Raw genomic sequence first — 22,593 nt, 5'->3', positions numbered from 1 at the left:
TCGGGCTCTGATGGCTGGAAGGGCTCCAATACCCTTGGACTCTCCATTGTCCTGTGGCAGGGTCGTCTTCTCAGCTGGTCAGTGAGTCTTGTTCTTAGCTGCAATCCGGACTCTGAGGCAGGGCTGCGTTTAACCGCTCCTCAGCATTCCGGATCCCACCTTCGTCGCCAGTTGTTGTGACGTGGGGTTTGTGATTTCAGCTCTCCTGATATAACATGCTGGAGACAGTTCTCTAGTAACACTTCTTTATTAAAGCAACAAGACTAAAGACTGGGGAGAGGAAAGCTACATTTATAGGGACAGGGAACTAGCAAGAAAGGATACATTTTGGAGGGAACAATATCAGGCAATCACAGTCCTGCCTTTTGGAGGGAACCAATAAGACAGAGGATCCAAATACAGCAGCTTAAATGAACCAATAGTAGCTGTACCCTCTGGAACCAAAAGGCAGTTACTTTACCCTAATGCAAATACAGACAATAATAATACAGATATAAAATCCTTTGACTCAATACACAACATCTTTGATCCGTGAGTAATTTGAATCTAATTCTTGGCCTTTTTCCTTGCCAAATAAATTTAGAGAGTACTTTCTGCCAATCTTTAAATACTGAAGTTCCCCTGATTATCGGTATATTTTGAAATAAGAACAGCAATTTCGGTAATAGACTCATCTTAATTGCCGCCATTCTTCCCGACCAAGAGTTTTATTGTATTCCAGGTATACAGGTCCATCTTTATTTCTTTCCATGTGTTTGTATAGTTGTCTTCCATTAAATTTATATTCTTCATCGTTAGCCAAATTCCCAGGTATTTTACTTTTTTGGTTACTTTAATCCCAGTCTGTAATTCAAGATGGTTTTTTAACTCTTCTTTCATATTTTTAGTCATTTTAGTTTTTATTCTATTTAATTTAAAGCCGGATAACTTTCCAAATTCTTCTAGCAGATCTATCACTTTACCAACACTTTTTTTTGGATCTTCCAACGACAACATAAGATCATCGGCATATGCTTTCAATTTACATTCTTTTACTCCAATTCTTATTCCACGTATCTCTGAAGTTTTCCTTATCTTATTTGTAATTATTTCTAACACCATAATAAACAAAAGAGGTGATAGAGGGCACCCCTGTCTTGCACCCTTCGAGATTTCAAAAGATTCAGTTAAGTTGTTATTAATTATTAATTTAGCACTTTGTTGCGAGTAAATTGCTTTTATTCCTTCCAGGAATGTGCCCTCTATCCCTGCTGTTTCCAAACATTTTATTAGGAAATACCAAGATACATTGTCGAAAGCCTTTTCGGCGTCGATGAACATTAATACCGTGGGAATTTCATTTTTACAATCTTACAATTCAATAAGATTTATTATATGTCTTATGTTGTCTTTTATTTGCCTATTAGGTAAGAATCCGGCTTGGTCCTTATGGATGAAATTGGCTAAACACTTTTTAAGTCGACTCGCCATTACGTCTGCGAAGATCTTATAATCATTATTTAATAATGAAAGCGGTCTGTAGTTGTTGATATTAAGTTTATGCGAGTCTGGTTTAGGTATTAGCGTAATGTATGCTTCTTTCCAGGACGCTGGTATTCTTCCACCTCTTAAAAGCTCATTCATTACTTCACAAAGCACCGGGGTTACAAGTTCTTCTAAGACTTTGTAATACTTGGCCGATAAGCCATCTGGCCCCGGAGCTTTCCCTAGTTTCATCTTCTTTATCGCCTCCTGAATTTCCTCTGCTTTTATGGGTTTATTTGATAGGCTTTTTTCCTCCTCTGATAGACTGCTGATACTGTTTTCTTCTAGGTATTTTCCTATTTCTATTACATCTTCTTCTTCCTCTTCTCTTTTATATAAATTTTCATAGAATTTAAGGAAGCTCTTTTTTATTTCATTAGGGTCCTCCACAACTTGTTCTTCTATTTTTACTTTATTGATCACATTTTGTTTTCTTCTTTTTCTTAATTGCCACGCCAGGAATTTTCCAGTTTTATTTGCAGACTCAAATTTTTTTTGTTTCATTAACTTAATTCCCCATTCCACCTCTTGGTTTATTAATATTGAATATTGTGTTTGTAACATCTTATACAATTGCTTATTTCCTTCATCATTCGGTTTCTCTATCAAATTCTTTTCACATTCTCTTTTTTAAAAAAATAATATTTATTACTTTTATAGATTACAAAAAGAGAAAAAGAACAAGAAAGAAAAAAACGGGGGAAAACAAAAGAGAAAAGCAAAAAGAAGAAAACAAAACAATACAATATATAGACAATACAAAACACACCCTAAACTCAAAACTAAACACATTAAACTAAACTAAACAAACCCCACTCTCTAGCCTTAACCCTAAATGAAACAAACCAAAAACAATTAAAAAACATACATCATCTCTTTTCCATACTCTTATCTTTCATTCCCTTGTTTCCTCGACCTCCTCACACCTCCCTTTTTGTATTCCACTTCTATTGGTTGTTTCAGCAAATCCTTTCCATCTTTCTCCATTTTCTGTAATATTGTAAATAACGTATTTTTTAACCTTATTTTCCATTAAAACTAAAATACTTATATATGCTTAACTCCTTATAACATTTCTACTAAGCCCATAAAAAATAAAAAATAAAAAAAATCATTCCACCATTTTTCTATCACTCATTAGTTTAACCATAAGTCTATATATAAACTTTAAATTTTCCAATCTTCTTCCACCATCTCCTCTCCCAGGTTTCGGATTCTGCCAGTCCTTTCTGTCAGCTCCATAAAGTCCATCAACCTGGTGATCTTATGTCCGAGGCTCTTAACTCTTTTCCAAGTCCCTTCTGCAGGTCTTCTTCATTTTCTTTAATGCTAAGAAGCAAATCTCGGGGAAACTCCAACCTGTCAATCCTTTTCTTCCTTCTGAACAAATTAGCTAAATTTCCATAGTTAAAGCTACAGTCCATAAAGTATTTCAGGGCATATTTCAGGATTCCTCCAAGTCCAAAGGCCCCCAAAACTTCAATCTCCTCCAGGCCCGAGTCCATGTCCCAAAAGAGGGATCTTTCCAACTTTCCTTCTTTAATCCAAACCGGGATCCATTCCTCTGAGTCTGACTTTTCCTAGATTCAATCATAAAAGGCCTCAACTTATAATCTCCAATTTGCTTCTGTAAAGCCACCGATCTCGCTTGTATTATTTTATGTTCAACAACAGCAGCATTCTCCTTCTCCTCCTTCTCCTCCACCATTTGTCCTGCCAAGATGGGTTCCTGTACCAAGTCCTGAATTATTTCTGTGTTGGTGTTCGCTTTTTGACTCAAATTGGTCACTTTCTGTTCCAAATTATCAACTTTAAAAGTCATGTCATCCATCTTCTTGTGAAGTTGTCCCAGCGAACAGCTTATCTTACATAAAACAGTCACAATGGCCTCTCCTGTCAACATTTTTAAATGGTCCAAGGTCACTCTCTGGTTCTCAGAATCCTTATCTGCAGCTGGGAATCCCCCAGTTACACTCCTGTTACAGTTTCAAAAGCTCCCTCTAGAGGGAAACAGTCTCCACTTGTATCAGTTCTTTCAGGCACAACTCAAGAAGAAGAAGAAGAAGAGTTTGGATTTGATATCCCGCCTTTCACTCCCTTTAAGGAGTCTCAAAGCGGCTAACATTCTCCTTTCCCTTCCTCCCCCACAACAAACACTCTGTGAGGTGAGTGGGGCTGAGAGACTTCAAAGAAGTATGACTGGCCCAAGGTCACCCAGCAGTTGCATGTGGAGGAGCGGAGACGCGAACCGGGTTCCCCAGATTACGAGACTACCGCTCTTAACCACTACACCACACTGGCTCTCAAGCATTAAAGATATATTTTCAGTTACTTTTCCTCTTTTTTAAGCGCAGAAAAGGACAATGGAAACAGTATCTTACTCTTATTTAGCTAGCTGTCAAATCCGTTCTGTCAAATGCACTCTCTCCAAACGTCATCTGGCAGCCCGTTCCCAGGTTCAGAGCAGTGGTAATTTAATTTTTCACTCTCACCTGCAGGCTCACTAGATCCAAAATTTCCCCCTCTTCTCCTGCTTCCAAGGGGGGTTTTGTATTTTAAACCGATGGAAATTTAATCCTTTGCCAAAAACTTTGAAAGGCTTTAACTTGTAACGTCTTTGCTTCAGTCTATTTACAAAAACGGGAGGCGGACTTCCTGTTTACAACCTTCCCGTTTCAATGCCAAAATAAAGTATTTAAAAATCCAATTTTCCGTTTTACTCACGCGTAGTTGTTTAAAATCCAATTGTCCACAGGAAAAAGTCAGCGCTCTCTGGCAACAGCAATGCGGCTTCACTCCGTGAAAAAAGCAGTCGATTCAAAGCACCGCGCCACTCACCCCATGTCGCTCCGGACCCCCAAAACAGGGTTTCCCCGCGAGTAGGGGAGGCGCAAAAGGTTCTTTTCACATTCTCTTAATTGGGTAAGTAACTCTTCTTTTTTTTGTTCTCTCACCTTTTTTCTATAACTATTTTGTTGTATCAAAAAACCTCTTAACACTGCCTTGCTAGCATCCCAGACTATATCCATATTTATTTCTTTATTAATATTTAAATCAAAATAGTCTTTCAAGGTGGATTTAGCCTTTTTAATCACATCTTCTTTTTCAAATAAATAATCATTCATTCTCCATCTGTACATACCCTGGGTCTCCCATTTTAAATGTAACATTATTGAACTATGATCAGATAGAGTTCTAGGTTGTATCTCACATTTCGACACTCTTATTGTTAATTCTCTTGAGATCCATTTTTAAGTGAGCTGACCGAATTTGCTTCAGTTGGGAGGGTGGGATGGGGGGGGGGATGCATACAGAAATTTGTATTTTATGAAATGCATTGAAAAGTGCAGATTTTCTAGGGAAATGCATACAAAACAGCATGTTTTAGGAGAAAATGCATTGAAAAGAATGCAGAATGCAGAAATATGTATTTTAAAGAAAGAATGTATACATCATAGGTATTTTAGGGGAAAGTGCATCATTTTAAAAGCTATTTAGGTTTCTCTCTTTTTTTAGCTGCTATGAGTTCCACCATGGACTTAGCCATGGGGGGCAGGGGGGCAACTGCCCCCCAATCAAGTAAATAAATTAAAATACTTAACTTAAAAGCAGAAATTGTAGAAAGATTTTGACAGATTGTTCTGACCACTTGGGGTCAAAAGAAAGTAATTTCAAACAACTGTTATTGAGACATTTCATTCCAAATCTGTTAGACAGAGCCAGACAGAGGATGATGACAGGTGGGTGTCTCCCCCCCCCCAAACATAAATCCTGGCTATGCCCATGAGTGCCACAGAATTTGGGTGGGGAAACTTTCAATTATGTGATATCATGATGCAAGATGAGATGCACTTAAAGCATTAAGCAGAAGAACAAGACAGTGGCTCATCAGCAGAGAATTCCAGGGCTCTACACATCAGGATAAAAGGAGGGCACCCCACATTTTAAAACAAAATATGCTGCCATTTTGGGGAGAGAAGTTACATATGCTAATCATATTAATACATGCGCTCTTCTTTGTCTTTGTTTTGTTGTTACTACAAGCATGTTGATGCAAACCTTCTATTTTTAATGCCGTATGCAGACCATCAAACCTGCCTTGTGCTGGCACCTTTTGAGAAACAGAACACTTTAAACTACCATAGTATCCCATCAACACTCAGCTGCTGTCCTCTCCAGCAAACACACCCAGGACTCAGAAATCCACTGATAACATCACAAGACATTTTGCTGCCCAGAGACACTGCCCCCTCACCCCTACTATGGTCAACACCATAGTACACAACAACAACAACAACAACAACAACAACAACAACAATAATTTCCCCAGCCCCTCTGGGTGGCTCCCAATGGAATATATAAAAAAGCGACTATTTGGGCTATCTCTATAGATCCAGCCAGTTCAATTCGGATTTTAATGCTAACCTGCCTAATTTACACTTTCTGAAACAATACGTCAAGAGAAACACAGCTATATTTTGAAATTCACCCTTCACTTGTGATGCAGTTCTCCAACCTGGAGAAGCATGCAAAAATGCATGCATGAGAGGAAAGTGCACATAAAATGCATATGTGAAAAGAACGCATGAAATGCACTATATTGTGGGAAATTGCTTGCAAAACTCGGTGCATCGTCCCAAATTACACACAAAAAGACATGTTTTAAAAGAAATATGCAATAAACTTGCAAACTGATTCTGACGTGCCGAGAACTGGCAGAATGAGAAACAGAGACAAACCGAAACGGTCAGATTCCTCCGCCAGAAGGCAACAGCACGGAGCAGTCACTCAGAAGGAACTTGCACTTCATGCAAAAAGGGGTCTGCCTTGCCCTTGGGGAGAAGAAGCCACAGCTTTCTTGCCCAGCAGCTGATTGGGGTCCCACAAAGTTTAGCAAGCGTGTGCCCTCCTGCCTAAACGCTTAGAACCAGCTTCTATAACATGAATCCCCAGAGAGGCTCTCCAGACTTTCAGAATTTCCCTTGTTCCCAGCAAAATGGGCTGCTTCAAGATGACTGGCAGCAGCGCTCATGAGCACCTGAAAAAAGGTCCCCTAATGCCAGGCATTTTAAGAGAATTCAGAAGGAGTCTCCGAACTTGCAATTTATTTTGTTTACTACTCCAACATACCCAAAGAAACCATTTACGGTTTTATCACACCACTCTGCAGCTTAGAATGAACTGGCAGGGCGGGGGGGGGGGGAGTTGCTCTTAGTCTGAGCACTTTCCCCCCCCCTTTTTCTTAAATGTCTTAATTATGCTATTCTCACCAGTGCTGGCATTGTGGAAGGGCAGGATAAATAACAGACCCAGTACTGACCAGAGAGGCCTGCCCATCTCAGTCCAAACAATGCAATCATTTCAAGAGCCGCATGCTCTGAGGGGCCCTGACTAACCAGCTCAACACAAAAGGAAGCAAGTCAGGACCATACACGTTTTGAAAATATAAGCTGTTAAAAGTTGCTAGTAACCCTGTTTAACCTGTGCAAAGAACCTGAGTACCTTAGCATGACAACCACATTCTTTAGGAACAATGGAAATGTCAATCCCAATGTTTGTTGGGGGGGCGGGCGTTGCTACCCAAAGGAAATACTACATTTCTCAGAAGTCAGCATATGGTTATTACTAGGCTGTAGGGAGAGTGGGGTTCCTCCTTCAGCAGAGATTAAAGTTGTTGTGGACCTCACCGTGCCTTCGGGACAAAAATGCCACTCACTTGCCCACAATGGGTGAATTCTTAAGGATGAAAAACATACATTCATCTAGGGGGATTAACAACCAGATCAGGGTGTTATTGCAGGGTTGAGCTCAGAGATCAAGCTGAAATGGAATTTCTGCTGGGACAGCTTTGCAAGTTGAGCAGTGAGCACCACTTCATTTGAAAGCCAGCGTGAATATAGCGTTCTGGGACAGCTGGGTGCAACCTCCCCTTTGTCATAGGCTTGTGGTAGGTCAAATGCTCCTCCTCTGCCCCAGTTCCCCATCTGTGAAAAGTAAGCTTACTGGGCCACCCACTGCCATGCTCAGAAAGCACACTTTTGGGTCTGCCTTTGGTGCCTGGAAATCCATGATTAGGAACTTTTGTGCTTTTTTGTTCTGCTAAATTAGCAGCCCTATAAGAAAAAGCTCTACAAATACTGTTGTGGGTTGTGGGGGTCAGTCTGGATGATGCTCCGAGTTCCTTCCCATTTTTTGGGTCCTTTGGGAGGATTAGATCTAAATAGAGGATTCCATCGCTGAAGGAGTCAAGTTTCTTTGTAAGACAAGGACCTTAGCAGGTCGCTTAAGTGTCTTCATCCACATCCCAAAAGAATAAGCTAGCCTGAAAGAGCTGCAACTAAGGGAGGCTGTCCTTTAGGCTAGCGGGTGGACCTTTCCTCCACGCCCCCCCCCCCACCTGCCTCCTAGGTAGAAGAACAACAGCCAGAATGTAGGCGAGAGAGCGGAAGCAGAAGCCGGCTGGACACTGGAGATGCCAAGAGCTGCTTGTTCTGTGCTGGATCCAAACTAATGGAGAATAAATATCTGTCGGGGTGCTAATGCGGTAAACCCCTCCATCTTATGATCACATCGTGCATATGTGTAAATAAAACCACATATTCTAAAGACACCCCAGACTCCCCTGACCTTCATCCCAAAAGGGTAAGTGTGCCTGGAACCCCTGAAATCTCTCCCCATTTGGACATTGGGGTGGTATGTAACAATATATGATGGAACCTAACATGACACGGGGCAGCTGTTTTGCAGCAACAGCCTCACAATTATCAGGAGATAAAGTGTAATAGATTGTCCTGAAGTGCTGTGTGGGTCACTTACCTTTCTGTGTTCGATGGAGGGCTGTGGAATGACAAGCTGAAATCCAAGGACCACAATGGAGCTCAGAAGCCTGCAGGACAAAATAGTTTCTGCTGAGTTCCAGGAGTCAAGGAAAACCACAAGCAACAGATATGGTTTCTTTTGCTTCCACTCAGCTCCCCCACCCCCCACAACGGCACCCCTAAGCAGCCACAGACCACACGACGGGGGTTCCAGGTCAGAGGAAACAACACCTGTGAAAGGTTGAACCATGACATTTTCCTATTTAGAAATTAACCACTGCCCCCCCCCCCAATTCCTCCCATGTAAATTACACCACCGCAACTCAGATCCTTCTGGAACCATCTCAAAGGGGTGTGAATGTCTAAGAGAGAATATACTGTATAAATAAAGAAATATTTATTTAGTGGGGGGGGGGAGAGAAACCAACACAAACTACCAGTGTATGGTTTTGCTTTTCCCTCCCTCTTCCAGATGCTGCCCTTCATTCCATTGTTATTGTTGTTATTGTACTTATTTACATCTACCTTTTTCCCAGACTGGGATTCAAGGCGGCTTACACAAATTAAAACAGGCATCTTTAAAATCCAAAAAGCTAAAAAAATATATTATGAAAGACATCAAAAAGCAATTAAACTCAAATTGAAATAAAATATAAAAAACCCAAATCTGTTTAAATGCAGCACAGTGCTATTTAAGCATTTGCTTAAGAAAAGCCAGTCCGTTCCCAAAGGCCTATCAGAATAAAATAGCCTTCTCCTGCTGACAGATTCTGTTTGTTCCGCATTGCAGCCCTCCCTCTGCTGAGAAGTCCAGCTGAGCTGCGCTGCGAACTGGGGGGGGGGGTGGAGTTTCTGCAGCCCCTGCATGCTGCTGGTGGGCGAGGCAGAGGCAGCTGTGGGTCTTAGCTTTGTATAGATACTCAAAAGCCAGAGATTTCGGCACATGCATACTCCATCCTATGTTGCCACTTTGAACAGCCAGGGCTTCCCGGCTTGTGCTAGCAGGTAGAGAAGGTTGGATACAACCCAGAGAGTAGCTGAAGGGGAAATTTGAGACATTTTCCTGGAAGAGATTAATCTTAGTATTGTTAGATATAGATAGGTAAATTCGCACACTGAATAGACTACAGTGGGCTCCACAATGCCTCCGTTTCCTTGTCACATGTTTGGCTCACACACACTCCCTGCTGGGCATTTTAACCCTGAGCAATGGTCCAGAAGCAGGCACAGTTAGACATGCCTTAAGTCATTTGTGGGGAGCCAACATCCTACTTGGGCTACAGGTTCACCCCTGGTGGGAAGTGAGACTTGGCATGAACATGTAGGGATGTTATAGCATTTATTTATTTATTTATTTATTCATTCATTCATTCATTCATTTATTATTTACTAACACTCCTACAATTGCTTGATTGTAAAAAAAAAAAAAATCGAGGCAATTTACAAGAAAGATAAAACAACAGAATTATCTATAAAAGTTAACAACCATAATTTAAACCATTCAAAAGGTTTAAAGTTAACAACAAACGAAAAATGGATAAAAACAGCATTTGAATAGACTTGTCTAAGCATTTGAATAGACTTGTCTAAACAAAAATGGTTTTAGGCACCGGAAAAAGTATAGTGAAGGTGCCTGGCTAAGATCACTAGGCAGGGAGTTCCAAAGTGTAGGCACTGCTGTACTAAGAGACTGATTTATTCCAAATGCAGAATGGGTCCTCTTTGGCACATGGCACAGGGTCAGTTCTGCAGAGTGAAGTGGTCAATTGGGCATACATGGCGTCAGACAATCTCACTGGTAAACTGGTCCTAAGCTGTTAAGGGCTTTACATACTAATAGTAACATATTGAACTCGGTCAGGCAGCAAATCAGTGCAGAGTTCTGAGCAACAGTATTATATCCTGGCAAGGCTTCACTCCCGTCAGCAATTGTGCTGCAGCATTCTGCACTAACTGCAGCTTCTGGATCAAAGCCACCCATGGAGCTCATTGCAACAATCCAGTCTTGAAGTGACCAATGCATGAACTACTACTGTGGTCAGGCTGTCCTGGTCCCAGAATGGCCGTAGATGGGTACTTCCGGGTTGGCACCACCGGCAACGGCGGAATTCCTCTGATCGGGAGGAATTTGCCTCGTGGAAATTCGGGTCTGGCCGCCACGGCAAAGGCGGAGACCCACTAAAAATCACAGGCGGGTGAAGCCTGTGAACGTGGGATTCGGCGGGCACCTTTTGCGCCTCCCCTACTCGCGGGGAAACCCGGTTTCGGGGATCCGGAGCGATGTGGGGTGAGCGGCGCGGTGCTTCGGATTGACTGCTTCTTCCACGGAGCGAAGCCGCATAGCTGTTGCCGGAGAGCGCTGACTTTTTCCTGTGGACAATTTGATCTTAAAGCAACTACCCGTGAGTAGAGTGAAGAATTGGATTTTTAAACGTTTTAATTTGGCACCGAAACGGGGAGGCTCAAAACAGGAAGTCCACCTCCCCTTTTTGTAAATAAGACTGAGGCAAAGAGGCTGCAAGCTAAAGTCTTGGAAAGCCTACTGTAAAGGACTAAATTCTGATGAGTAAAAAATATTAAACCCCCCTTGGAAGCAGGAGAAGAGGGGGGAGGCTTTGGATTGTGTATCCCTGCAGGAGTGAGTGAGGAAGTTAAAATACCACCGTTCCGAACCTGGAAACGGGCTGCCAGTAAGACCGACGTGTCTTGGAAGGTTCATTGACAGCGAATAGAACGTTCGGTGACAGCTAGCATAAGAGAGATACATTGTTTCTATTGTCTTCGTCTGCACTTAAAAAGGAGTAAAAGTAACGGAAAATTGAAACAACTTTATTGAACTTTATTAAAAGAGGAGGAAAGTAACTGAAAATTGAAACTAACTTTGGATTATTGAAACTGTGTTTAAAAGAGGACATACTGACCGATACAAATACAACTCGCTTCCCCCTAGTAGAAGCTTTTGAAATTGGTTACTTGATAGGAGCTGGGCTAGGGGAATTTCCAGCTGCAAGATAAAAAAGTGTGAGACTTTGGAATTGACCTTGAATCTCTTAAATGTTATGGCAAACGGAAAGGAAAAAACAGACGGGATTATTGAAAATAAATGATTCGCTGGAACAACTCCACAAGAAAACAGATGCGATAAATGTGAAATTGGATGTTGCAAATATTGAAATTGATTCAACTGTAGAAAGTTTAAATAACTTGGGACAAAAGGTGAATACCAATTCAGAAACCATCCAGAAACTGACACAGGAATCTACTTCGATATGGCAAACTGCAGATGAAGGCAGGGGAAAAACCCTTGCTGCTGAATCTAAAGTAATACAACTGGAGAGGATACATACAAAGACAACTTGACGAACATAAGTTGACATTCATTATGATTGAACTTAAAGAAGAACGGATGAATTTGAGGACCAGAGCCCTATCTGAATTGGAAAAGGAAAGCTTGACAGGGGAAAGGAAAGTTTCAGGAGGCGATACTAACATTGGTTGAGAAAGAGAGGTATTTGGGGGTTAGTATGACCGCCAAAAATGTGAATCTGCTTAAGGATAATTGTGAAGGATGTTGGATTGAAGAGAAGGGGGACCTAGAAATATGGACAAATCAGAAGTTGTTACTGTTGGGCCGAGTTATTGTGGTGGGGGTGAGGGCTGCTGTGTTGCTGGGGATGTTGCTTTTGTTTCAAACATTGCAAGCTTTGGATGGGATGGAGGGTTTCAGGAGGTGGCAGAGGGATGCTCCTAGAGTTGTTTGGCAGGGCCGGAAGCCTCGAGTAAAACTTAAGATATTGATGGATGCCAAAGAAGGAGGTGGACCTGCCCTGCCAGACCTTTAAACTTTGCTGTGAACCATCTGCTTTTTGCTGGTTGAGAGAATGGTTGTTTTTTGAAAACACTGAAGCGTTGGACAATGGCAGATGAAGTTGATGGACTATATGGAATTGGCGGAAATGACTGGCAAGATCCGAGACCAGGGTGAAGAGTCGGTGGAAGAAGATTGGAAAAAGTTTAAAGACTATTTATAGAAATATTGTAAAATTAAGGAATGTTAGAAAAATGTTGGAATGAAATTATATGGCTTTAGCAGAAATGTCATAAGAAATTAAGTATAAATAGATTAATAGAAAATTAAAGGAAAAGTATGGCAAGAATGTGTTAAGTTAATTATAGAACAGAAAACAGAGTAAGATGGAAAGGAATTGCTGAAACAAATAATAGAAGTGGAATACAAAAAGGGAGGTGGGAGGAGGTCGCTGGAAATAAGTGAATGAAACATAAGATATTGAAAATGTTTGAGGTGTTTTTAAATTGTTTTTGCTTGTTTTTGTTTGTTTTGTTAGTCCATGTAGCGTCTTTGTATTGTATTTGCATTGTTTTTTCCCTTTTTTCTTTTTTCTTTTTTTGTTTGTAGTGTTGTGTTGGAAATGTTAAAAAAGCAATAAATATGATTTTAAAAAAAACAAAACAAAGCAGAATGGCCGTAGATGTCGAACCAACTACATGTGTCCCTTTTGTCCTCTCTGAAGTGTTCCAGTGCATAGAAGGATAGCCCAGTTGGGAGAGCAGGAGATTCTTAATCTCAGGGTTGTGGGTTTGAGCCCCACATTGGGCAAAAGATTCCTGCATTGCGGGGGCTGAACTAGATGACCCCCATAGTCCCTTCCAATGCTATCATTCTATGAATTGAAGGTGGTGTTCTGCAAATTCGGGGATTAAGCAACTCCACACACCCCCCGCACCAATGTGCAGTTGCTTTTAACTTCTCTGTGCCCTCTTGCGTTCTCTCTCTCTCTCACACACATACACCATTCATTCATAGAAAGCTCAACACTGGTAGGAGGAAAATCGTTCCACAGCTTGCAGTTCAAAGAGAGAAAAAGGCTCAGCAGTTCCTAATCTGCATGTGGAGATGTGCATTTCCATGAATACATTCTGCAAAAATCCCACATGAGGGGGCAACCATTTGGGAGTGAGCAGAGCCCTTAATCTTCAAAGCAAATTACTTAACGGATTAAAAGTTCTTTCTCCAGAGCTAAAAGTCCTCAGGATTGGGGTGATTATTCTGTGCCAAGCTTATCCCAATCATTTTTCCAAAGAGAACATTATAATCAGGGCCTGTTGGTGGATGGGAATGGAAACCCAATTGGACAATGGAGCTACTTTCTAGCAAGCCCTGGGTGTGCAGTCTGGTAGACTCAAGTTGCAAAGCTGTTATCAACTTTCGGCTTCATGCGCATAGGAAATTTGGCAGGGATCTTCATTTTGATTCAGTGTGTTGTGATTTTTAAAAATATATTGGTATATTTCATGTTCCATCAAATGACGGTTTGCTTTGGCTGTATTAACTGCCTCTTAAATGCTTTGCCATGCTCTATTTTAAAAAGGAAGGAGGCTTCTTTCTTAAAAACAACAACGAAGTCTTCCTAATCCAGAAGGTTTGCTACACACTGGTAGTCTTGAAATGCAAGAATGCCATAAAACAGAGCTAAATAAAACTTGGGGGGGGGGGGGGGATTCCATCCTTGCAGCCCTTTGGAATGGGATCATAGATGTGTCTCACAGCCAAGGAGAAAGATGCTTCCACAAATCACACCAAAAATGCTCTGGGTGTGTCGCTTGTAAATGTTGTTGATACAGGGCAGAAAGCAGGAAAAGACATTCCAAAGGAGACAGCAGTTTCACTTTTAGTCAAAGGGGCCGGCTGCATTCAGTTAACAAAACTGGAAAGTACAAAAACATATACACTGAAGATGCAGTCCTAAAAAATACTTGCCAGGGTCTGAGCCCCCACCGAACACAGTAGCACTGACTTCTGAGTCAACATGGGATTGCACTCCAAGGGCATCTTGTGAACAGGGTTACCAATTGGCCATTGTACAGTGGTACCTCAGGTTAAGAACTTACTGTATTTTTCGCCCTATAGGACGCACTTTTTCCCCTCCAAAAATGAAGGGGAAATGTGTGTGCGTCCTATGGGGCGAATGCAGGCTTTCGCTGAAGCCTGGAGAGCGAGAGGTGTCGGTGCGCACCGACCCCTCTCGCTCTCCAGGCTTCAGGAAGCTATCCACAAGCCTTGCGAGCCTGGCAGGAGTTCCCGTGGGCTCGCAAGGCTTGCGGATAGCAGTCTGTTCTGGGGGCTGGGGTCGGGGGAAGCTCGGGCTTCCCCCACCCCAGCCCCGTGGCTGGGGGGGGGGGGGAAATAATTTTTTTTTATTCATTCCCCCCCCCAAAAAAAAAAACACAAGGTGCGTCCTATGGGCCAGTGCACCCTATAGGGCAAAAAATACGGTAATTCATTCCGGAGGTCTGTTCTTAACCTGAAACTGTTCTTAACCTGAGGTACCACTTTAGCTAATGGGGCCTCCTGCTGCTGCTGCCACACAATTTCTGTCCTCATCCTGAAGCAAAGTTCTTAACCCGAGGTACTATTTCTGGGTTAGCAGAGTCTGTAACCTGAAGTGTATGTAACCCGAGGTACCACTGTATTACTAATCTGACAAGGAATCCGCCTTCTGGAGAGAAACTGCCAGGTTCACCATCCTTGGATCCATTGGCAAAGCCCCTCAGGGACCTCCTGAACCTTCTCCCCAGCTCAGTCACTGAGATCACCTGCAGAAGCATCCCTGGTGGGTTGGTGCTTTGGAGTTTTTGTGAAATAGTGGTATATAAATGTGTGTTTTTAAATAAATAAAATAAAATAAAAAACCTGCACAGCTTAGTCCTCCACACTCCATGCTAACATCCCACCCTATAGTGGCAAAGGGGGCCCTGCAGGTCTCTCTGCTTGGCTTTCTGAGCTCTACCCAAGCTACGCCCCCTGCTCAGGCCACCCCCTTCCTTGTAGGCACACCCCCTCACTGGCCATTCTCTGTGTCCCCAACCTCTTGCTTGCCTGGATGGAGGATGCGGGGGGGGGGGGTGTAGCAGGAACCCCCCACCCCAATCATTCAGTTTGTACAAACTTCACACACTCACACTCACACACTACATATGCCACACTTCTGTTATAAATTCATAGAAAAATCAACCATACATCGGATTTGCACTGTTCCATTTTTATTTTACTCCATATGACAAGGACTATCAAAGGGGGGTGGCTTGGTTCTGGTCAGCCATAATCCCTTCACCATCCCAGCACATCCACAGGAGCCCTGCCCAGTTGCTATGCCAACCCTGATGGTCCTAGACAGAAGACCATCAAGATCACAAAGAACTTGCATATGGGAGTGGATTCAGCATGGACTGAAACAAAGGACAATGATCAGATCTTCCCTCTGGGGGCAGGAAACTGCCAACTCCCCTTTGTCTCCTGGAAGTGACTCATGGGGAGGGGGAAAGGAGGAACCAGCCAGGTGACAGGACACTCAGGTTACCACCACAACTCCTCCCTCAACCCCTCCTTTCCGTAATGTATGCATGATGTTTCTGGGGGTGGGCTTGACCTAGAGGATGGGAATTTCAAAAGTTTTTATAAGGTCTTGCACACCATCTTTCTGGGTCTTTCCTCTCTCTTGCAAGTGAGGGGAACACCCTGTTGCAACAGTTCAATAAAGGCCAAGCCTACAGGCTGCTGTTTTGCTCCAAGTTATCCTGGTTGGTGTCTTTATTTTGTCCAAGGGAGCCCTCGGATTTTTCCAGTAACAGGGGTAATGGCTGGATGCATGTAAACCACCAACTTTTGCTGACGGTTCAAAAGTAAGGGTCCTATCTGTTGCTCCGCCCCTTTTGCCACCCAACCCTGGCATAAGGCTGGACTAAGATGGAAAGCAGCCCTTGACTCGCCTCATGCCTGCCTCCCTGGGGAATATTGGAATCAGAGGCTCTGGCCTGGCTGGGCAGGTGCCTGGGCTCCACCGGCCAGAAGGGGCCACCACTGTCCCTGCCACCATTGGCTCCCTGCCTCAGGCCCTGCTGCCATCGGAGCTCCAGCCGCCACCAGTCATGCTCTTCACCCCGTCCTCCCCATAGACATGTTTTACCCGGGGATGGGGCTTGTAATGGATGATGAGCCAGTACCTGAATCCTGGAAGCTAGGCTCCCATGCGCCCTTGGCCAGGAGCTGTCTGGGAGCCCCCAAAGCCGGGACAAACCATGCACCAGAAACTCAAAAAGCCCTTCCTTTGCACTCCACCAGCAACTTCCTCCACAGCCATTGGGGGCAGGTTTGCTTTGCTCTGCTCTGCCTCCTCCTCCTCCTCCTCCCCCTCCCCTGCCAGTCCATCTGCCTCCCTCCCTCCCTCCCTTTTTTCTCTTCCTGCAACTTCTGCCTGTTCTCTCAGTCTTTCTTCCCCAGTTCCTCTCACACTTCTAATTGTGCCACCGGCTGACTGGAGAGAAGCAGAGGGCTGCTGCAATGGCCCATCCCAGTGGCTGGATTCCTCCTCCCAGAGGAGCCTGTGCACCTCGCCCAGCGCCCAGAGCGTGCGCAGACAGGCAGGCAGACTCCTGGCCCTCCAAGCCAGAGTACAGAGGTGCCACTTTTGCACCCACCCAGTCCGGACCTGGGCCATCAGCAGGCAAGCCCCAAGGAATGCCCTCCATCAAGTCCAAACCCTGCAATGCAGGAAACACAGCAAACCAATTGTGCCAAATTGTCTTCCAAACTGGCTCTGTTCCCCACTGGGCAACCTCCATGTGAGATTCCCCGAGGTACAATGTTCAATGTAAGGCACATGAAGAGGGGAGGGGGTACCAATACTTACCTTAAAGAGCCTTTAAAATTGTCTGCCATGGTTAGTGACTCTTAACGTGATGTGTCCAGTGTGATAAAAAATTCAGGGTGGGTTACAGCAAAATCCTAGGGAAACAACAAAAGCAAGATAGATTATTTTTCAGCATTTCATGACAGAAAGCCCACTACCCCTCTAGGTAAGCGGTCCAATTTGGGGGCTGCTCCTACCATCAGCAAAGCATGGTCTTGGTGGTGGTGCCACCATCAGGAGCTGCCCGGTTGGTACAGACCTGTAACAGGGCCTTTTCAGTGGTGGTTCACTGATGGTGAAATGTCTCCCTCATTATTAACTGTCAGGAGGCATTGGGGAAAAGTCCTGTTTACTCAGGCATTTGGTGGTTAAAGACCATTCCAGGCAACCCTAAGATTATTGGATGGAAGAATGTTTTTATAACTGTGTTTAATTGCTTTTAGAATGCTTTCTTGTATTTAAAAAAAATGTAAGTGATTTTTGGTGCTTTTAATTGTAATGGTTTTTAGAATGTTTTAATCTGTTCTAAAATGTTGGTTTTGATTTCAAATAATGCATCTGTTTGTTGCCACAGACTCCTTGGGGTGGAAGAACTGGAAATAAATTAAATCAATCAATCAATAAGACACTTTTCCTAATGTTCCACCCTATGTTGAAAGGGTTCAAAGAGGGACAGATCAGTGTTTCCCCAGCCAACATCAATTTTGCATTCATTCATAAATCTGTTCTGTCCTGTTCCCACATTAAACTGCATAAAAAAGAAATCCATACAATCATCACCATCATCATTATTAATTACTACTTATACCCCACCCATCTGACTGGGTTATCCCAGCCATATATTTAAATATGTACCGGTACTTAAATGTTTAGTTAATATTTTACACTTTATGCTTGCCTGTCTTGTTATCATTATTAAAACTTCAATAAAAATATAATTAAAAAACAAGGCATGTATTAAAAATATATTTTATCCCAATGTACACATTTCTAGATGTATTTTATCCCAAGCACCTCTTTCTTTCTTTTTTTTACACATTTTGAGACAACATCCATATGGCAAAATTGAAAGAAGTACAAAAGCTGATGGATAATTGCATTGTATTAATCCAGGAGGTGCAAATTAGATCAGGTCACTTAAAAATGCAGACCAAACAAAATTCTCCTCTGTCACTGGAAAAGTCTAGGCAAACCTTTTTCTACTGTTGCTGTCTCTCTCTCTGCTGAATAATGTTTAGACAGGCTCTGCTTCTTCTACAGAGCCGGGTTTTGGTGCCTTTTGCTGCTCACAACTAGCACAGTGTTTGAACAGAGCGTAGGGCCATGAAGTGAAACATTACAGCATCATTCCTTGTAGATAAGATGTTATCCATTTCTGTCAACCAATCAGATAACCGCAAGGTGGCCAAAGGAAGCCTGGGTTTATCTTACAAACCAGCCATGTGCACAGCTCAGTACAAAGCTTACAACCAGTTTATTGTACAAACTTTGACATTATCAGCCAGATAACATTGGTTTTAATTATCTGCCCAAGACAATCGTGGCTTGTAATTTTGCAAAAAAAAAGCAAAGCAACTTTTGAAGCCTCTCTTAACTCAAGGGGGCAGCCAGGCCTGTGCCAGTTCAGAGAAGTCCAAGATCCATGCCAAGGAAATTGTAAATCTGAACTCTGAATAAGTTGAAACGTATTCCGTTTAATTCAGAGCCAGCATCAGCGAGTTCAAATGGAATTCTCTTCCTAGTAAGCATGCATAAATTACACAAGATCTTGCTTGACCCTGAGGTTTTAAAGTGTGCTTGAATATGTAGAATGGGAGTCATTGCACATGGAACTTTACAGGGACATCCACATCCTTAAACAAAACACAGATAGTAAAAACAAAGAGGTGAAAAAACCCTACACTTTTCTGGTGCATTTCTATTGGAATATACTACACGTTAAATATCTGGTTTTGTACATGATTTGCACATTCAAGGCTAAATCACCAGTCAATGGGTTTTCTTTTCACTGAACACTAAACATTATAAATCAATATCTAAGACTAATTCAAAAGTTTGTGCATGCCCCAATACGTCATGCAGACCTGAGCTCTGAAGGCAACACTGCACCAAACCAGGATCCCTCCTTAATGTGTAAACAACGTGGTTGTTTCATTTAGAGAAAAGGCTAGTAAGAGGCGACAGGATAGAAGATTATAAAATTATTCATGGCCTGGAGAAAGTAGACAAAATTCATAACTCTTGAACTAGTGGACATCCCATGAAGCTGAATGTTGGAAGATTTGGGACAGAAAAAAATAAAGGACTTCTTCACACAGCACATAGAGAGCCTCCGTGTGATGGAAACTGTTTAGTAGTAGTATTACCAGAGGAGGAGGAGGAAGAGGAAGAATTACTATTTATACTTTCATTTCAAGAAGAAGAAGAAGAAATGCTAAATAATGAAGAGGCCAGATGTGCAGCCCCAGGTAAGGTATTCCATAGCCCAGGTGCCACAACCAAGAAGGTCCTGCCTCTTGAACTCCAAATGGCAAGGGAATACAGAGCAGTATCTCTGAAACTGATCTGTGTGTGGAAGAAAAGCAGATAAGGGAGGAGGCCATCTGTCCATTTACGTTCTTTGGTTGGATGGATTTGCCACCATGATAGCAGCAAACCTACATGGCTTGACACCTGGCTTGAGAGCAGCACATGTGAAAAGGATCTAGGAGTCTTGGTTGACAACAAACTTGACATGAGCCAACAGTGTGACGCGGCAGCTAAAAAAGCCAATGCAATTCTGGGCTGCATCAATAGGAGTATAGCATCTAGATCAAGGGAAGTAATAGTGCCACTGTATTCTGCTCTGGTCAGACCTCACCTGGAGTACTGTGTCCAGTTCTTTTTTTTTTTTTAATGATATTCATTAAAGTTTCGAGAAATACAAAAACAAAAAATAAAAATACAAGAAAATACAAAATACAGAAAAAAGAATAAAGTTTTTAAAATATAAAAAAAAAGAAAAAACAAGAAAAAGATACAAGATAAAAACAGTTAAAAAAAACACGTTAACTTTCTATAGCTTATCTTCTTTACCCTTATTTCCCCGGACCTCCTCATACCTCCCTTTTTTGTATTCCAGTTCAGTTTGTTAGTTCAGCAAATCCTTACCATTAAGCTTTTACCCATTTGTAAACCTTTTTTCGTATCTCTTAAAGCATTACAGCTGGAAACCACTTAGTTTCTATCCAACATCCTTCTAAGATTCATTAATTTTACAATATTTCTGTAAATAGTCCTTAAATTTCTTCCAGTCTTCTTTCACCGACTCTTCTCCCTGGTCTCGGATTCTGCCAGTCATTTCTGCCAATTCCATGTAGTCAATCACCTTCATCTGCCATTCTTCCAGAGTGGGTAGACCTTGTGTCTTCCAATACTTTGCAATGAGTATTCTTGCTGCTGTTGTTGCGCACATAAAGAAAGTTCTATCCTTTTTTAACACCGTTTGGCCGACTATGCCCAAGAGAAAGGCCTCTGGTTTCTTCAGGAAGGTATATTTAAATACCTTTTTCAGTTCATTATATATCATTTCCCAGAAAGCCTTAATCTTTGGGCACGTCCACCAAAGGTGAAAGAATGTACCTTCAATTTGTTTACATTTCCAGCATTTATTACCGGGCAAATGATAGATTTTTGCAAGCTTGACTGGGGTCATGTACCACCTGTATATCATTTTCATAATATTCTCTCTTAAGGCATTACATGCCGTGAACTTCATACCTGTGGTCCATAACTGTTCCCAGTCAGCAAACATAATATTATGTCCAACATCTTGTGCCCATTTAATCATAGCAGATTTCACCGTTTCATCCTGAGTATTCCATTTCAACAGCAAGTTATACATTCTTGACAGATTCTTAGTTTTGGGTTCTAGCAGTTCTGTTTCTAATTTTGACTTTTCCACCTGGAAGCCAATTTTCTTATCCAAATTATATGCCTCCATTATCTGATAGTAATGAAGCCAATCTCTCACTTTGTTTTTTAATTTTTCGAAACTCTGCAATCTCAACTTGTCTCCTTCTTGTTCCAAAATTTCCCAATATGTCGGCCATTTGGCCTCCATATTGAGCCTTTTCAGAGCTTTTCAGAGCTGTGTCCAGTTCTGGGCACCACAGTTCAAGAAGGACACTGACAAACTGGAACGTGTCCAGAGGAGGGCAACCAAAATGGTCAAAGGCCTGGAAACGATGCCTTATGAGGAACGGCTAAGGGAGCTGGGCATGTTTAGCCTGGAGAAGAGGAGGTTAAGGAGTGATATGATAGCCATGTTCAAATATATAAAAGGATGTCACATAGAGGAGGGAGAAAGGTTGTTTTCTGCTGCTCCAGAGAAGCGGACACGGAGCAATGGATCCAAACTACAAGAAAGAAGATTCCACCTAAACATTAGGAAGAACTTCCTGACAGTAAGAGCTGTTCGACAGTGGAATTTGCTGCCAAGGAGTATGGTGGAGTCTCCTTCTTTGGAGGTCTTTAAGCAGAGGCTTGACAACCATATGTCAGGAATGCTCTGATGGTGTTTCCTGCTTGGCAGGGGGTTGGACTCGATGGCCCTTGTGGTCTCTTCCAACTCTATGATTCTATGATTCTACATGCATCATAGAGGGGGAATACAATGGGCTGAATCCAAAATATGCCCTCCTGCTTAGGAAAGGAATCCTTGCACCCACAGAAGTGCAACATTGATGGAAGACTCTGACCTACAGAAGGGCATTTCTGCATTCAACCCAGTAAGATTTGAATTCCAAAAAACTGAAAACTTTGAGGGTCAGCAATGGAGACAACACACCACCGTTAATTACTCACAACAGCACAATCCTGCCCATGGATGCCTCCTCAGGCATCTGCTTCATTGAGCTCCATGGGGCTACAGCCTTAAACAAGGTCCTGTAAAGTATAATGCAAATGGTAAGAGAAGGAAAATACCAACTTCCTAATTGGTAATTTTGATTTCCTCGAGGCAGCTCCAGTGGGATTATATGACTTGACCCTTTGTTTATTGAAAGCAGACACTTTCACTTTTTCAAACTCCCAAGAGGCGACAGTCACACATGAAAACTCTTCCTGTATCACTGGATGCTCTTTAAACTGCCACCCCTCAACCTCCCCAGCCTCTCTTTTAATCTCTCTACATGCAAACATGGATCAAAAGAGTTCAGCTAAGAGCTGTTCACCTGCAGCAATTGTGCTTCTACTCAGTCAGGTGCAGGATAGGTCTGTGCTATGTAATCTATTTTGTCTTGTTGACTTAAATGTCTGCCATGCCAAGCCAAATTTCCCTTGGTATTTATCTTTCTGCTTAGTGTGTGTGCCTTCCCAGCTGCTACTAACAATTTTAGTGGAAGTAGCAAAGAAACTTCAGGACTTGCTTGCTTTTTCTTTCTTTCAAAGGACTATTTCCCTTTGATTTATTACCCTGTTCCTTTTGTTTAAATTCAACAGCCAACCAGGCCAAGCAAATAGCTTTTCAGGGAACAGAAAATAAGTACCATCCCTTTCAACAA

At 42.4% G+C, this 22,593-nt stretch overlaps 1 protein-coding gene across 2 annotated transcripts in view; it reads right to left on the bottom strand.

Annotated features, from left to right (window-relative positions):
- Window positions 1–22,593, bottom strand: part of THSD4 (thrombospondin type 1 domain containing 4) — a 411,334-nt gene that overhangs the window by 374,816 nt on the left and 13,925 nt on the right. For both annotated transcript variants that reach the window (XR_013979370.1, XM_080980690.1), the window contains exons 2-3: window positions 17,051–17,145; window positions 8,341–8,410 (exon numbers count right to left, since the gene is read on the bottom strand). Coding sequence is in view for 1 of the 2 variants with exons in the window: in XM_080980690.1 (XP_080836816.1) it covers window positions 8,341–8,410; window positions 17,051–17,079 (99 nt within the window). In the remaining variant the exon portion in view is untranslated. The remainder of the gene's footprint in view (window positions 1–8,340; window positions 8,411–17,050; window positions 17,146–22,593) is intronic.

The sequence above is a fragment of the Podarcis pityusensis genome (genome assembly GCF_964106645.2).
Source record: "Podarcis pityusensis genome assembly, chromosome: 14".
NCBI lineage: Eukaryota > Metazoa > Chordata > Lepidosauria > Squamata > Lacertidae > Podarcis > Podarcis pityusensis.
This window is presented reverse-complemented; position numbering and strand designations above follow the sequence as displayed.